General features: G+C 60.7%; 2 protein-coding genes across 5 annotated transcripts in view; one reads left to right on the top strand and one right to left on the bottom strand.

The window, feature by feature from the left end:
* The window catches only part of LOC131744607 (leukocyte receptor cluster member 9), an 84,976-nt gene that overhangs the window by 14,601 nt on the left and 53,548 nt on the right, over positions 1–16,827 (top strand).
* On the bottom strand, positions 2,635–15,966 carry TTYH1 (tweety family member 1). Of its 4 annotated transcripts, none has more exons than XM_067018926.1 (14): positions 15,650–15,966; positions 13,196–13,374; positions 11,287–11,398; positions 10,252–10,490; positions 7,870–7,965; positions 6,520–6,592; positions 6,080–6,155; positions 5,516–5,571; positions 5,281–5,373; positions 4,979–5,071; positions 3,698–3,840; positions 3,525–3,570; positions 3,100–3,180; positions 2,635–2,976 (listed from the first exon to the last, which is right to left on the bottom strand). In XM_067018926.1, exons 1-13 carry the CDS (start codon positions 15,773–15,775, stop codon positions 3,142–3,144), a joined length of 1,371 nt encoding a protein of 456 aa, XP_066875027.1. In that variant the 5' UTR covers positions 15,776–15,966; the 3' UTR covers positions 2,635–2,976; positions 3,100–3,141. The 4 variants fall into 4 exon arrangements, with proteins under 4 accessions (XP_066875027.1, XP_058900147.1, XP_066875026.1 ...); XM_059044164.2 differs by having other exon boundaries at positions 10,252–10,472; XM_067018925.1 differs by lacking the exon at positions 3,525–3,570.

Raw genomic sequence — 16,827 nt, 5'->3', positions numbered from 1 at the left:
ACCCAAGCGTACAATCTCTGCCTTATAAAAGAGGTGTTTATAACTTGTAATATGATCACTGGTAAGGTTACATTTAAATCAATCGTCTTGCTATTTGGTTTCCGTTTGTCCCATCTTTCTTTGTTCACCTTTTCCTCTTTTTCTGCCTTCTTTTGCTTGAGCATTTAAAAAAAATAGACTTTATTTTTTAGAGCACTTTTAGGTGGGGCCTTAGGGAGGTCCGCTGCCCTGTGGTCAGAAACTCACAGGCTGTGGCGATTTCAGGGGTCACCTAGGTGTTTTCCAATTCTCAGGGATCACTCTCTCTCCTCCCTCTTTGCCTGATGTCAAGTCTTGAGCACCGTCGTTTCACATATTCTGTTTGGCATTTTGGTCGTTTCAGGAAGGACAGCAAATCCAGTCCCTGTTACTCCATCTTGTTCAGAAGTGGAAGTTCTCATATGTGTCACTTAAAAATGAAAACAGATTTCCCTTTTGTAAAGGTTAGGCCGAAATGGTCTTTTTTTTCTTGGTTAGGGCTTCCTGATTACAGTTCACTCCCAGGCCCCTTGGCAGGAAATCAGGCAGCCTGAATCTCAGGGTACCCTGTCAGCATCCTACACTTCAGGGGGCACCAGCTTCCGGACACAGCCTCAGAGTCACTAGAGGGCAGTATTTGAGAGCAAAGCGGCTAGAAGTGTAGATGGGCCAACCCCAGGGCCAGACAGCTCACCCAGTCTTGAGAACTAGTGACTCCATGAGGGTGCCCCGCCCCCCCGTGTCCCTCTCTGGAAACTGTGATCCATTTCCCTCTCCCAGCTTCAGGCCCACACATCGAAGGCTTCCTTGAACATTCCTTTCAGTGTACAAGATGAAAATGATTAGCAAGCATGGAGCTGTCCCCTACGGCAGGCCCCCACTGGACACCTGGCTTCTGGCACTTGAGCCAACAAGCCCTGACCTGAAACCCTTGGGGCTGTTGACGTGTTTGGGGATTCAGGATTTTTCAGACTTTCAATAGAGAGCATGGTGTATGTTCCACGGAGGACACGGTACCCTCAGTACCCTGCCCAGCACTTGGAAGTAACCCCATCAGTGTTTCTGTAGAGAAATAGATGGACATTCACACCAGGCAGGGAAACAGTCTGTAAGTAACCTCGTGCCAAGTCGGGCTTTGCTGCCCAGTGAGTTCAGGGGAGACTTTCGGTCTAACAGAGCTCTTTGGATCTTGGAATTGCTGCGGAGGGACTGGGGAGCTGTCTTTGACCCCCTTCTGATGGGTGACACAGCTGAGGTCCAGCTAGTCGAGTGACGACCCCCATCTACCTGGTGGTCAGGAGCAGGCCTGGGCTCTGAACCACAGGGGTCCTGCTCGGCGTCTGCCCACTCTGCAGCCACTGTCTGTCACTCCTACCTCACATCTCTCCTCTCTCAGGCTTTCTCCCCAGATTCCAAACCCAGCCAAGGGCTGTCATGTTCCAAGAGCCCTGCCGCACGGCGGTTTACTGGGCTCGTCCTCTTTCTATGGACTTTAGTTTCCAGAGTTTAGATGATCGAAGTCTCGTTGCAGCAAACCGCCTAAAATACATCCTTACGTGTCTCTGCTTTATTTCCATAAATTGATTCCCAAAAGTAGGACTGTCGGCTCAAAGGGTCTGTCACATGTGAGCAGACTATTTTTTTCACTGGACTGCAAGCTCGTAGCCTCAGGAGCGGTGCATGAGCTGTTCCGACACATCCTGGCCAGCACGGGACGGGAGCCCTCCTTTCCTTTTATGATCATCTTATCATTTTAATTTTATAATAATTCTTTTTCACTGGGTGGTGAAAACAAAGTTTCTGCCTGTTGCGCGGTGCGCTTCCTAATTATTAGAGTTTGAATGTCCTCTGGTCTGTTCACTGGCGTTGGGATTTTCACTTCACTGAATGTTCATCTTAGTTGCTTATTTTCAAGTTGGGTCATCTTTTTCTTGGCTTGTGGAAGCTTTGCAGATTATACGTATGTATTAAGAATTATATATTTCTTTGCCATGTGTGTTTTTAGAAAAACAAACTATTTTCCCCAGACTGTCAATTTGCCTCTTGGCTTTACGGTATTTTTTTCACTCCACAAGTTGTCAAATAAGTTATCTTTTCCTTTCTGTCTTTAGGATACCTTGCTGAAAATCCTCCCCCTTCCAACCGAGATGTACAATATACAAAAGTCTCCTCTTTTCCCTTGAAATACTTCTGTCCCTTTACTTGTCTACATTTAGATTTTCCACCCATATTGTATGTAGAATGTTTTCTTCCAGCTGGAGAGCTAATCATGTCAGCATTCCTTCGAAACCAGTCCTTTTCACCCTGACTTGAAATCTGTCTTCTGTCATATGTACACACACACTGAGATCTATTTCTAGGCTCTCTCTTCTGTTCCAGGGATATGCGTCTCTTCCTGCGTCAGGACATGTGTGCTGCTTTTAGATCAGGGGTGGGGGGGGATTTTTTTTTTTTTTTTTTTTTAAAGAACAATCCCTTTGGAACTGCTGCAGAGCCTGGACAGGAGAGAAACACCTGGTGGCCAGGAGGCAGGGCGAGAGCAGCGGTGAAGAGAATCTCCACCCCCCCCAACCACAAGGCCAGATTGGGGGAGGGGAGAAAAAAGGACGCAGCTGCTTGTAAAATAAAGTCGTCCCTTTTATTTCAAATCAACCCTTTCCCAAGTTGGTGCTGCAAGTGGAGATAAGGGGCCCTAAGCCCACTGGGGTGTGGCAGGGCGGGGGCACTCACATCCCTTCAGGGCTGAGAGGCTGTGGGTCTGGCTGCCTGCCCGCTGCCCAGCCAGCTCAGGGCCCTGGCCTACCCCCTCGGCTTACTTCCAGGGCTAAGGACACATAGAGGGGGCAGGGCAGGCGGGAAGGCAGTCCTGTTTAAGGTGTCCGTAGCCAGGGCATTGTTAGTGGTGGGAGCCCAGTGAGGCTGGGTTAGTGGGGTCTTCTCCGGCAGCTGGGGAAGGAACTGCAGAGAGAGGCAAAGATCGGACCAGATGCAGGCAGAAGGGCCGCCCCGGAGCCTATAGGGAGGGAAGGAGGGAGGGCAGAGGTGGGCTTTGGGAGCTGGGCTGTCACTCTAGATGCTCACCGGAGATGGGGAACAGGCTCCAGTCTGGCACGGAGGAAGGGTTCAGATAGATGACTGCCACTGCACGAAGCGCTTGGATTCCTGCCAGGGAGATGTGGGGCGAGAGAGGGCATGAGTAGGGAATCTGGCTTTGTAGTGTGGGCCCTCAGACCCAGGGGTCCCGGTCCCCGGCCCCGCCCCCCTCAGACCCAGGGGTCCCGGCCCCCGGCCCCTCCCCCCTCAGACCCAGGGGTCCCGGGCCCCGGCCCCTCCCCCCTCAGACCCAGGGGTCCCGGCCCCCGGCCCCTCCTCCCTCAGACCCAGGAGTCTAGGCCCCCGGCCCCTCCCCCCTCAGACCCAGGAGTCCCGGCCCCCGGCCCCTCCCCCCTCAGACCCAGGAGTCACGGCCCCCAGGCCCTCCCCCCTCAGACCCAAGGGTCCAATACCTGAGGGTTGAAAGGGTCGTCATCATCCGTGTCATCATAGTCGTCACTGGGGTGCAAGGGGGGCAGTGGCAGAGGAACAGGATGGGGGTCCATCAGGAGGCTGCCCCCTAACAGTGGCTCAATGGTTCTCGGCCATCCCCTCCGCCAGGACCCCGCCCCCCTCCCCTCCTGACCTGGGTGGGAAGAGGGCCCAGGCGCGGGGCAGGCTGCAGAGGGCGGTGGCCAGGGCCCCGGCGGACAGGAGGGAGAAGAGCAGCAGGAAGAGCAGGCCTTCCAGGGCGTCCTCACACAGGCCCCGCAGGGCCGCGCCATAATCCTGGGGTGCGGGGGGGGGGCGTCAGCGGGCCATGCACACGGCTCGGACCGTCCACCTGGCTGTGCACCGCTGAACAAGTCCCTCAGTCTCCTCCCCTGTTGCCTGCGCTCAGCACAGGGCCTGGCACGCAGCAAGCGCTCAGCACACGGTAGGCGCTGTGGTCACTGTCATTATCACACCTGCGAGCAGGAACCCAAGTTGCCCGCACCCCCACCCCGCCCCCCGCAACGCCCAGACGCCACAGCAGCTCAGCCGTGGCCTCCAGCCACGAGATGCCAGTAGCACCCCCTCCCCCAGCCGTGACACCCAAACGTGTCTCCACACATTGCCACCGTCCCCTGGGGCAAAATCGCTGGCTTAGAACCACACTGAGAATAAGGCTTAGAAGAACAACTGGTGTAGAACTGCCCCCTGCACGTAACGCCCGCTCAGTAAACACTGGCTGACGTTATTGTCATCCCCGGAAATCGGCAGAAGCACCACTTCCTGAATGGCCAGCCATAAGTCATTCAGTAGGGGCCGGCCGAGGGCCTGCTCCGTGCCAGGCATTGATTGCTCCAAGTACTGGGGAAACTTCAGCAACCAGGCCCCAGAAGGTCGCTTCCGGCCACAATGAGCTAATGACAGCAGTACTGGGGTCCCGACAGCAAGGTGGCACGAGCAGGAAGGAACCCGGCCGATGGGAGGTGGGGGACTGCTGTCCGGGAGACCCGGCAGGCTGCTGGGGGAAGGGGTGTGGGCTAGGGGGAAGCAAAGGGCTGAGGCCCAAACCGGCCAGGGCCAACCACACAGACCCCGAGGTCAGGCGAGAAGCCAGGACCTTAAGCCGCCCGCAGGGGTAATTGCGGGTTTTAAGTGCGGAAAGATCAGACGGTACTTAAAAGGCTCACTGGGCTGTTGGCTGCTGCGCCCGCGGAGAACAGATGCGGGCAGGCAAGCAGGGGGGCAGGGAAGAGGCCCTGTGGCCTCGGGAGCAGCGCTGACAGTGTGAGCTGTGCTCAGAGTCCAGAGGGGCTTCAGAAGGGCCCGCAGAACTTGCTGGAGGAATGAACAGGTAGCAGAAAGGATATTCCTAGGTTTCTGGGTCTAGGCAGAGGCTCCCCTGCGAGAAGAATTCGGGGAGGGCGACAGGGGTCACCTTGTGCAGGCCACGACAGTGTAGCAGTGCCACCAACTGGTGGAAGTTTCCTTCTGTCACATTCAGCGTCTCCTCCAAGGACAGCAGAGGCTTCTGCGGTGGCAGGGGGTTGTTAATCCCGGGAACTCTTCAGGCTCCGCCCATCTCTTCAGGCCCCGCCCCTTTCCGCGGGCTCACAAGCCTGGGCCCCGCCCACAGCCACCACCCCGCCCCTTTCCCGAGGCTCCGCCCCCACACCCAGGTTTCCCGCCCCTCCTTCCCCTGGGAGTCGGGGTGAAGAAGGGGCACCCGGCCCGCCCGACCTGAGCAGAAGGGAACTGGGGGACAGCTTCTCGCTCCAGCCCCTGCAGCTGGGAGTGGATGTTGGCCAGAGCTCGCTGGGACAGAGTCAGCCTCTGCGGGAAGCCAGAGGGAGGGAGGAGGACCCAGCGGTTGACACCCCCAGCCCACTCGGCGCCTTCATCCTCCCCCAGGATCCCTAAGTCTAGGCCCCAGCCGCGCCCTCCTCCACCCGGTTCCCTTGCCCGCAGCCCGAACCTGTTGAAAGGGGTTGGAGACGGCCTGGTTGCAGAGGAAATAATAATTCAGGATGTCTGAAGCGGCAAGGGAAGAGGGGAAGAGCGGGGGAGGCTGTGAGCCTGAGCCCCGGGGCCTCCCTGGGGAAAGGCGGAAGGGGGCAAGGCCACACTTTCCACCCCTCCCAGCCCACGACCCTCCTGTGGTCCCAAGGACCTCGCATTCTGAGACTGGCAGCCCTCCCAGCCCCTGCTCCCTTCGGCTCCAGCCACAGCCAGACACACGCTGAGCTACACCCTCCCGGGGAGCCCCTGCTTCTGCCGCCCTCCCCGTGACTCAACTGTGCTCCCCCCATTTTCTCCAAGTGGCCAAATCCTCCCATCCCTCAGCTCCAGCCTGAGGACCCCTCTCTCCTGACTCCATCATCCTTATCCCTCCCTCTGTCCCAGCGCACCAGGGGAGGTGCCGAGAGCTTTTGCAGAACTGGGCAGGGCCTGGCGGCCGGCTGCGCACCCTCACCCCATCCCAGGAGGACCGCGCAGAGAGGCCCGAGGACCCAGGGCGTGCGTCGGGAGATGCGATCACCTGAGCCAAGGCCAGTCTCCTCCCGGGTCAGGTTCAGCATGTAGGTGTCCGGACCGGAGCAGAAGTCGCTGAGGCCCTGGGAGGGGCAGCAGGAAAGGGGGCTCAGAACAGAAACCGCCCCCATTCCACACTCCCACAGAACTGAGTGCCCTTTAGCCCCCCCTCCCTCAGACCCAGGGGTCCGGGTCCCCAGCCCCTCCTCCCTCAGACCCAGGGGTCCCGGCCCCCGGCCCCTCCCCCCTCAGACCCGGGAGTCCAGAAGTCCAGTCCCTCAGGACGTAGGAAACTGGCTGGAAACTTCAGAACCTGCGTTTCTGGCCCCCAAGTCTTTCCTCTCAGGACCTAAGGCATTTATTCCCATCCTACCCCAGGATCCAGGAGTTAGGGGCCTTTGGCACCCTTAAGTCTTGGAGCCCAAGGGCCTGTCCTGCACCACTCACCACGGCTGTAGCTGCCTCCAGGCCCATGGAGCCCCAGCTCAGGACAAGAACCAGAAGACTCATCACCGTCATCCTACGGTGGGGAGGAGAGATTGGGCTTGGGGGTTCTGGGCCCCTTAATCTCCCCCCTCGCCTCTTCCCTCCCCCCACCCCTAATCCCATCACAGCCCCAGCCCTACCCTCCACCCACCTCTGGAGCCAAGAGGATAGCAACTAGGGGCAGAGAAGCTGTTGGGGGAGAGGTGTGGACCCGTGGCTGCTGACGTCAAACTGAACATCTGGCCCTGCTGGGGGAGGACACGGGGTGAGGGGCTGGCCAGATCCAGCCCACGTCTGTCCCCGCCTTGCTCCGGACCGCCCGCCCCTGGGCCCCATTTCCCTGCTCTGAATTCCGCAGAAGCTTGCTCCCAGGTTCACCCGCTGCTCGGCCAGCCTCCCTCTCAGCCAGACTCCTCCTCCCAGGAGTGGAGACAGCTCCAGGGCTGAAATCGCCTTCCAGGGTTTCTCTGGGGATGGGGTCTGGGGGGATCAGCACTGGAGGGTGGTCAGCAAGAAAGAAGGGCACCTGGAGGGAGCCGAACTGAAGGCCTGGCCCCAAGCCCCAGACCTGCCCTGCCCACTGTGCTTTACCATCTTCAAGCTTCAGGGGGGCCTGGATGGGACGGCAGGACCTCTCACCCCGGGGGGAGTGTGGGAACGGTGGCGGGCGCAAGCGTGCCCCCCGCCCCCAGGGCCAGGGAGGATACAAAGGCTCCTCCAAGTGGGATAGGCTGGCCTAGGTGGAATCCCAGCCCCAGCACTTTCTGGCTGTGCAGCCTTGGGCAAGTGGCCTAACCTCTCTGAGCACCAGTCTCCCTTTCTGTTATATGCGGAGAAGGAAAGGGCCTCCTCATAGGGTTAGTGCGAGGGTTCCAGAAGAGCGTCGGGCATACGGAATGAACCTTTTAAGTAAGAGCGTGGCCCTTAATTCCGCCACACCACGCGAGAGCTTCTGCCTCAGGGCCCTCAACTCCCAGAGAGGCATCTGACAGGCACCTCCTTCACAGTGTTGTCATAGCAACCGAGAGGCTCAGTGGTCACCCCAATCCTCAGCACCAGCGTTACTATCGTCGCTCTTCTAGGATTTTGGTGCGCTTTTTGCTGTGAGGACAGCCTGTTTCCTGCCCGCCCCCTTCCTGGGCAGCTCTGAGCCTGACTTCTATGTGTCAGCCCAGGCCAGGAACTCCACGGAGGTTCGTGGGACAAGGGAATGAGACCAGTGTGAGCCCGGGAAGGACCGCGGCCCCTCTCGGAAGAGGGCCGTAGGATCTCAGGGACACGTGCCACTGCCGAGCAGCCACCCAGACTTACACAATCACAAGCCACTTGCTCTGCTTCGCCAGGCCCAGGAGGGTGAAGAGGCAGACCAGTAGCTCCAGAAGCAGCAGGAGGACGTAGGCCAGCCACCTGGGGAGGGGGTGACAGGGGTGACGCTGAAGCAGCAGATCCAGCCCTTCACGTGCCCCGGCTCCCAGACCGGGACTCAGCAGAGGGTGACGGCACCCGCACGTTCTCCCGGCTCTGCCTGGACGTGTGATCTCCCTGGTGCCTGGTCTCCAGGCCACAGCCAGGCTCATCTGTGAAATGGGTGCATTGGGAGGCCGGCCGCTGTAGCCATTGAGAGCACAGGTCCCAGGACTGAGCCCTGACGGAACCACGCGTGAGGCCTGTGCGTGGCGCGCTCTCAGGGCCCCAGCCCCTGCGCTGCCTGCCTGCCTGCAGCGTGGTCTCAGTGACCTCGCCTCCTGTGTCTCGGCTTCCCCGCCAGTGACTCGGGGAGAAGAGCAGCACCTACTTCCAAAGGTTGCTGGGAGGCTAAGCAGTGGAAACACGTAAAGCGCCGAGAAGAGTGCCGCGCCGACACGGACGCACTTAAATGTTAGCTTGAACAGGAATCAGGAAACGTCGAACGTCATTTCAGAATTCAGTGTTAGTTAATGCTCCGTTCACTCTGGTTGGAGAGGAAGGCGTACACGAGGCCGCAGCACAGTGCCCGGCTCTTAGGAGATGCTCAATGAATAGCACGGCTCTCAGCGATCCCCACGTCGCCAGAGCGGCAAGGGAACCGCCACCCCGCTCCGTGGCAGCCTCTGCTCAGACCCCTGTGCCCTTCTTTCCCGGACTGCTGGAGGGTCAGGCTGTCCCCGGAAAGGAGGAGCTGGACCCAGTGGCTCCAGCTGACCTCCAGGCCTTTGCTCCCCACGTCCCCATAGCCAGATCGTGTGCCCCAGCTTCACTTCACTTCCGTCAGGGGCAGGTAGCACTTCTGTCCTAAGCCACCAAGAACTCCCCCAGCAAAGCTCTCCCGGTGGGGGCCCCGATCTCCTTCCAGGAAGCCGGCCATGGTCCTTGAAGGACTCCCAGGTGCCAGGCACTCTCGTACTGGTGAATCCAGAAGCTATTTCCTGTTAATGATGGGTCTGCCTCACCCGGGGGTAGTCCACACAGCTACCCCCAGCCCCCCTGAAACAGGGCTGAGGCCCAGGGCCTGCACCCCTGAGCTCGGCCAGAACCCAGAACTTGAACGCACTGGGACCCAGGCCTGTCTGATGCCCTGCGGGGGGGTTCCTCTTTGCGGCCCGCTTCGGCCCAGGTCTGCCCTCCCCCTGGAGCACAGAATCCAGGACCAAGACTTCCCTGCCTCTGCTCCCGTGTCTGGCTGGGAGCGTCAGCTGTCGGATGAACAAAAGAAATAATTCCTCGAAGACGAAGCAATGAGGACTCCGTCGCGTCGGCTGCTGGGAAAGATGGCCGTCCCGGATGTCCTTCAAATGTCACCTTCTCAGTGTGGCCTTCCCGGATGACCCCTCGCTCTCACAACCGCCATCCTCTGTCCCCAGGCCATCCTAACGTCTCCCACCTAATTTCCTCCAGAGCTCTTAACACCCACCACCTTACAGACAACATCTCATTCATGCATTTGTTTCTTATTGGTCCGCCCACTGTGAGACAGGCAGGGGTCACTCTGTTTTGTTCATCACTCTATCTTTTAAAAAAAAAAACCCATATTTTACAGAAACCTATATAACGTGTGCTGGTCGCCCCTGTAAGCACCTGACAGATGATGACTCAACAGATCCTCCACAACCCAGTGAGGGTATTGCTACCCATTAGTCCCACGGGTACCAGCTGGGGACACTGAGGCACAGAGCTGGCATGTAACCGTGTCTAAGATCACGTGGGTCGGGAGGGCCGTCTGGCTTTAGGGCTCGCGGTCCTGACCATTTGGGGACACCTCTCTCACCAGAAGGTGTAAATAAGTATCTGTTGAATGGATACACGTGTCAGATGGACAGCCGAGGGGGCGAACTAGTTAGCCCGAGGTTCAACGAGTGAAGTGCAAGAGTGACCTGACGGACGGCTGAGTCCAGGAAGAACGAGTGAAGGAGTGAATACGCCGAGGGAGGGAGTAAATGGATGGATGCTTGAGTGGGCACGGGATCACCTGCTCCGTCTCTCTGCGCCAGGGCTGCTGTCACTTACTGACACTTAGCACAGATAATCCTTTGCCGTCGGGGGCTGTCCTGTGCGTTGTAGGACATTCGGTAGCACCTCTGGTCTCGGCCCACCTGGTGCCAGTAGCATCCCCTCCCCCAGTTGTGACACCCAGATATGTCTCCCAACATCCCCTGGGGGCACAGTCACCCAGGCAGGGGTTCCCTGCCACACGGAGCAGAAAAAGCGGTCACCTACCTGTACTCCTCCACAAAGGACACATCTTCGGCTACTTGCAGGGGGCTCAGGGGCACTCCCCGCCAGAAGGCCAGCCCCTGGAGCTGCTGGGCCACGGCTTCCGCCTGCCGCCGAGCCCCCCGGGTGGCCGCCACCAGCTCCGTGCGCTGCGTCAGCACCTCCTCCAGAGTGGTCAGCTCTGTCCTCACAGCCTCATCCAACCTCTCCACCATCTCCAACACCTGCGCACAGGGGTGGGCCTGGAGTCGGGGGAGGGCGTTCTCTGGGGCGGCCAGGGGTTGGGCAGCAGGGCTTCGGGGGGGGGGGGGTGGGCGAAGTAGGAGCGAGCAGGGGCAGGTATCTGAGATCTGGGCGGTAGGGCATCTGAGGACTCAGGAAGGGAAGGAAGGGGCTCTGCAGTCCAGCTCATGCAGTTCTGTGGCTTCTCTCAGGAGCTCGGAGAGGTCAGTAGCTTGAGCCCCGGGACTGAGATTAAGTCTGGGATCCTAGGTCTGATGCTGGCATCTGCCTCCCTGAGTCTGGGGTCTCACGTCTGGGTTCCAGGGTTGCAACTGGACATGAAATCTGAGGTCGGAGGTCAGGCTGGGTCTCAGCCCCGGGTCTGGCGTCCTGGGGCTGGGGGTGAGAGTGAGGCTTCTGGTCTGAGTGCTAAGGTCTCTAACCTTGCACCTGGGCAAAGGATCGGGTCTCTGTCCTGGATCTGACCTGAGGGCAGGGGCTGGGTTTTGGTGTTTGGTCTCTGAAGGGTTTGGGCTGGGAGCTGAAGTCCAAGGCTGGGGCTGCGTGTGATTTAGTCTCGAATCCCAGATCTGGGCTGAGGTTCTGATGGTGCCATGTGTGAGGCGGTCCTAATCTGCAGTCAGGGTTGGGGGTTGGGCACACAGTCTGAGATGTGCACGTTGGAGCCTGACATTCTGCGTCTGGGGTCTCGGCTCTGAGTTTAGACCCTGTTTCCCTGGGAGGGGGCCCTTTGCCCAGGTGTGGGGAAGCAGTCTGGGCGTGGGTCTGGGGTCCGGCCAGTGCCCGGACCCTCACCAGGTGGTCGATGGCAGTGAGCGTGTAGTTGGCGTGCAGCAGTGCAGAGCTCAGCTGGGACACCCCATCGCTGGTCTCGCTGTTGCCATAGAAACCGATGCCGATGCCAGCGCTAAGAGGAGGAGGGAAGGGAAATCACAACCGGTCCTGGGACCCCGGGGGCCGCCACGCCCCCCCCCCACCTCCTCACCCACCCAATCTCATCTCCCGCCCCATCCCATTGGTCCAGCCCATCGTGGGAAAGGAACGTCTCCAGCCTGGCCCCCACCAGTTGCCAAGGTAACGGGAAGGTCTCACTCCCCCGGCCCAGGGACGTCATTGTGATGCTAATGGTGGGTGGCGAGAGGTGGAGGGGAGCAGGCCCCCAGATTTAACTCGCACCTCCCCGGAGTGAAACCCTGCCATGCCCAGCCCCAGGACGGGGAGTCCTCCCCGCTAGTGACGGCCGGCCCACACCCAGGCCCTCCATCCTTTCCCCAAGTATCCGGGGTCCTCAGCACCTGTCCCTTCTGGACGCAGCCGTCCCCTCCCCCGCCTCCTGGGGGTTCCACGGAGCCACCAGCTCCTAGGGGACCCCAAGCCTAGAGCTCCCAGTCTCCCCCCACCCCCAGGACCCAAGCTTCCGGACGGCTGGGAGGGAAGCAAGGGAATGTGGGACCAACGGGCCAGAAGCCGGGCGCCCCCGCCCCTCGGTTGCCGGCACACAGAGCTCCATTGTGGGGCCTGAATACGGGCCCCCTCCCTCTCCCCCCGCAACACACTGGGTCCCTCCGCGGAGGGGGCCAGGCCTGGAGCGGGGCGGCGGACGCCCCGCGACGCCCTCAGTTCCCAGCCCCGCGCTACGCAGGCCCCCGCCCCCTGCCCTGGGATCCGACGGCGCTGCCTCCAGCGCCCGCACCCATTGTTCACAGGGCTACAAAGCTGCTCTTGTTCCCCGGCCACGGGGGCTGGCCGTGCCTCTCCCGCACGGGGCCTCGGTCCACCTCCCCGCCCCCCTGCACCCGGGAGAGCGCGAAGAGGAAGCGTCTCGGGACTCCCAGTCCCCTCCCCCACCTACACCTCCGCACGCCCCCACCGCACGCCCCCACCGCCGCTACCCGCAGGGGCGGGGCTCCCAAGCCCCAGGTCGGGGGCGGGTCCTGAGCGCCCAGATCTGCCCTGCGGGGAGGGCGCTGCCCTGCGGGGAGGGGCTGTGCTCAGAGCTGGCTCTCGGTAAATGGTGGGTCCTCACGTGCTCTGATTCTCCCACCCCTGAGGGTGTCCCAGAAGGTGGCCCCTGGGCCCCTAGGGGTTTGGGGGGTCTGAATCTCCACGTGGCCCACCTGGCCTTGAAAAGTTGCCTCTCCCCGAGCCTCCCAGTTAGACCAGCTCAGGGCTGCTCCTGGATTGTAAATATCCCTTTACTGTCCCTGCCCAGGACACAGCGGCTTCGTGAGGGCAGGGACCTTGTCTGGCTCAGTCCGTATTTCCTGGCACGTAGTAGGTACTCAGGAAATAGTTGCCGAATGAATGAATGAGTTAATGAATGACATCCCTAGTTCACATGTATGGAGTCCAGCTGTGAACCAGGCACTGTACGTTTCACTTAATGCCACCACAGCTAGGAGGTGGGCGTGATTACAATGCCCATTTTAGAGATGTGGAAACCGAGGCCTGAGGAAACTACACCACTGGCCTAGGTCACACAGCTGTCCCACGGCAGAGCCACCAAACCCACGCAGTCTGACTGCCCGGCCTTTAACCCCCAGGCCATCCTGCCAGGCTGGCCGCCCTCGGGAAGTCACTTTTCCTCTCGGACCTCGGTTTCTCCGTCCATCAAATGGGAGTAAGTCTCCCCTGCTGGGACACCGCCAGGAAGACTGACTGGTAGAGGGCTTGGGGAGCCCCACCCACCCTGGGGCCCCATTACCAGCCGACGAGAAGGGCAGCAATGCAGCTCCAAGTGACACAGCCTCCCCCAGGCGGAGGGCTCTTGGCCCCGGGCGGTTCTGGAGGCCGGCAGCAGCAGAAACGGATGAGGTAGACAGCGATGAAAATGAGGCTCAGGCCCAAGCCCAGGCCTGCCAAGGCCACCACCAGCAGCAGGGCCTGGGGGAGGGGGTGACATCAGGCATCAGAGGGGGTCCGGGCTCTCTCCCTGTGTGGCTGCAGGTTCTGGCTTTGGCATCTCAGTGCAGGTGGAAGGCGTCCCTGGCTAGTTGGGGGGCTGAGCCCAAGCCGTGGCTTTCAGGTTTGTGAGGAAAGACGGCCTTCCCAGCCCCTCCCGGGCTGGCAGCCAGAGCTCTGGGACCTGGGGCTGGAGGGAGCTTCCAACTTGGAGGCCCAAGTCTTGGGTTCAACTTCTGCTCTGCCCTCCAAAGGCTGTGTGACCTTTGGCAGGGGCCCTCCCCTCTCTGAGCCTCAGTTTCCTCCTCACCAAAACCAGGTACTTAGAATGAAGCACCCTCCAAGGACATGCCAAGACCTGGAGCCCAGACCCCTGTGGGACCCGGGGTTGGGAGGGGGCACCTGCTCCTGGAGATGTGAGCCAGGTTGGGGGTGGCAGGCTTCCTACTCCCTCCCCCCTCCCCCGCACTGGTCCTCCCCACTCACTGTTTGCTTCCTCTGCCCTGATGCTGAGTTCTGCACACCCACCGCAGTGTGAGTCTGTCACCCAGGGACTCAGGGGGAGGGCGTGACAGCCTCCGTGACAGTTGTGTGTGTGTGTGTGTGTGTGTGTGTGTGTGTGTGTGTGTGTGTGTGTGTGCAACTCAGAGCTGGGGACCGGGAGGCCGGGAGAGTGAAGACAGAGCACGGGCGAGAGGAGGATGGGGGAAAGAGAGAGAGAAAGAGGTAGTGTGTGAATGTATGTGTGAGTGTGTATATGTGAACATGTGAGTGTGAATACTTGACGCATGTGTGCGCATTTGTACGAGTGCAAGAATGTGTGTCAATGTGAAGGTGTGGGTGTGTGTACACACGTGAGTGTGAGCATATGCGTGTGTACACGTGTATCTGCATGTGGGTGTGGGTGTGTGCATATGTGAGTGCATAGCTGCGTGAGTGTGTGTGTCTAACTGTGCGTGTGTCCCCCCAACACGCGGGCACCGGTCCCTGATTATCTTCCCAGCTGTCCCCTCCTGGGGCGTGTGTCCCGGCACTGTCACTCTGTCGTTGTGGGGGCCGTGAGCCTCCCTGAGTGCCCCTGGCGGTGGCTGGGGGGCGGGCCCCCGCGTGTGGCATCCGTGTGGGGAGGTCTCCCTGGCCGTGAGCAGGTGGCCGTGGACTGGCTCTGGAGGCCGCGATTGTGTAACCAGCAGGCTGTGCGGTAGAGGGGCTGCAGTGCCCGCTCGGTGGGGACAGAGCAGCGTGGAGTAGGCAGGGAGGAGCTGCTTACGGCCGGCTCAGCCCGGCCGTGACCCAAATAGCTCAGAATACAGCACACGTCCCCCCACTTCTGCTTTCCTGGGACCTCCCACCTCCTTCTAAGCTTGCCAATCCGCAGCCCCCTGCCCCGGGCACCCCCAGGACAGACCCGAGGGGCTCAGACCTTACAGACAGGGCCCAGGACCCAGCCCAGGGCTCCGTCACCCGCCCCACCCCCTACCCCATCCCCAGCTCAGCCAAGCCTTGCTCATTAATCTCAAAGTCAAGGACTTGAATTAAACTGGGTCAGGGGACAGTTCTTTCGCCCCTATTGGAGCTGACCCATGCTGGGCCCCCTTCCCCAGGGACCCCGGTTTCCTTAAGGTTCCCCCCCAGCCCCACCCTCTGGCCCCGTTTCCGTCATCCTCCAGTCCTCGCCCCCCTCCATCGACCCGACTGGCCGCCCCTTCCGTCCTGGGACGGGCTGGAAGTCTCTCCCAGCGCCCCCACCTGCTTTTCCCAGCTCCAGCCCTGAAACCCCTCACCCCCCTTCCCCACTTCAGGTCTCAATCCCGTCCAGGAATCAGGGCAACCCCTAGCTGTTTCCCTCTCCACCACGTCAGCTCCTCTATCTCCTGGGTCCCACCTGAACTGGGACGTATTTAAGTGGATTGCCCTGGTCCCCCGAGGGAAGGGGTCGTCTTTTAGGACATGGTGGACCTACCCCCCCGATGACCCTAGCTTCCCGCGCAGCTCTCAGAGACCCGGGGATCCAAGGGCCCCCAGTCCCCTCCCTCCTCTGAGATCCAGGGGTCCAGGCCCCAGCCCTCCCTTATTCAAGGAGCAAGGGGTCTGGTTCCCCAACGCCTGTCGCAGGGGAACCTCCAGGTACGGGAACGCCAGGCTCCTGTTCCCTCAGGCACCCCGAAGTCCCGGCCCCGCTCCCACCCCCAGAGAACACAGGGATCTGTCCCCCAGCTCCCAGCCCCCGCCCCCAGGACCCCGCGCCCGCGCCCACCTGCTGGTATCCTTGTTCTCGGGGCGCGAAACCGCTGGGCACCGGGCGGAGCTGGAAGTCGGCGCGGGGCAGCTGGTGGAGCAGGTGCACCCAAGCCGAAGGTCGGTAGCCCGGGGGCGCCCCCATGGCCCCCGGGGGAGGGCTCAGCGGGACGGACGCCGGGGCTGCGGGAGCCTGGGCGGCGGAGCGGGCGCGGGCTGAGCGGGGTCTGGCGGGGCTCAGGGGAGCGAGCGGGGTGGGGGGGGGCGGAGATTGGGGGAGGAGGGGGGAGGCGCGGGCAGGGCAGGGACGGTGCTGCCCCTGGCGGCCGAGGGGGGAACTGCGGCACCGCGAGTCGGGCTCCCCGCGCCCCCTCGGTGGCTGCGGCTCCCACCCGCGCCCCCCGCGCAGGTACCGCGCTGCCGGCCCAGGCGGCCCAACAGAGCTCGGCTGAACGGCGACATCCAGTAGGAGGCCGCTCGGACTGGTATATCTCCCTACAGCCCAACGATCCCTTTATCTTTAGCAAGAACCTTCGTGTCTGTGCAGAGGTCGCTCGTGTTTGCGCAGCGTTTTACAAATAACGATCAGTTACAAACCATGGTCAGTTGCATCAATAAAAAGCCCTCACTTCTGTAAGCGCGCCCTCTCACCTGTAAGGGACGCCTCCACGTGCGTTAAAACCCTTCTCCCGCTTAAAAACAAACTGCAGAAGGACACAGCTTCTAGACACAAACCTCCCTTTGCGTATAGACCACTCCCCTGGCACGTGCAGAAGAAGGGTTCTTCACACTCCGAGAAGAACTTGCTCATCTATTTGGGGGACCCCTCCCATCTTTATAAGGGCGCCTCCCATGTGTTAAAGAACCTCTCTAAACTGATTAAGACAGACTTCAGTGTATACAAGGACCCACCTGCCCTTGTCACTCACTTTACAGTTTACGAAGTGTTTTTCCAGCCTCTACCTCTGCTGAGTCTCACGGGAACCCACTGTTTTAAAACGCGCTGGTGGAGGGAGCAGAGGGGACCCGGCTGCTTCAACGTCACCACCCAGCCAGTCACTGCTGAAGTTAAAACTAAGGTGCCCAGGAATCTGCCTCAGGCCCGCCCCCCCGGGGAGACGGCTAGACTTCGCCACGTGGCGTCCCCACACATGGCCCCCTTGGGGGGGATGTGATAGGCGGGGGGGTGGGGAAGGG

Source organism: Kogia breviceps, chromosome 18 (genome assembly GCF_026419965.1).
Source record: "Kogia breviceps isolate mKogBre1 chromosome 18, mKogBre1 haplotype 1, whole genome shotgun sequence".
NCBI lineage: Eukaryota > Metazoa > Chordata > Mammalia > Artiodactyla > Physeteridae > Kogia > Kogia breviceps.
Note: the sequence above shows the minus strand (reverse complement) of the source record. Positions and strands in the feature narration are given on the sequence as shown.

Bases quoted from the DNA above. Each gene is read 5' to 3' on its own strand.
- TTYH1 (XM_067018925.1), bottom strand. From the start codon at position 15,775: ATGGGGGCGCCCCCGGGCTACCGACCTTCGGCTTGGGTGCACCTGCTC. The intron at 11,399-13,195 runs GTAATGGGGCCC...TCCTCCTCTTAG, and splicing joins GCTGCCCTTCTCGTCGGCTG to CGCTGGCATCGGCATCGGTT. The intron at 5,572-6,079 runs GTGATCGCATCT...TTGCCGCTTCAG, and splicing joins GGAGACTGGCCTTGGCTCAG to ACATCCTGAATTATTATTTC.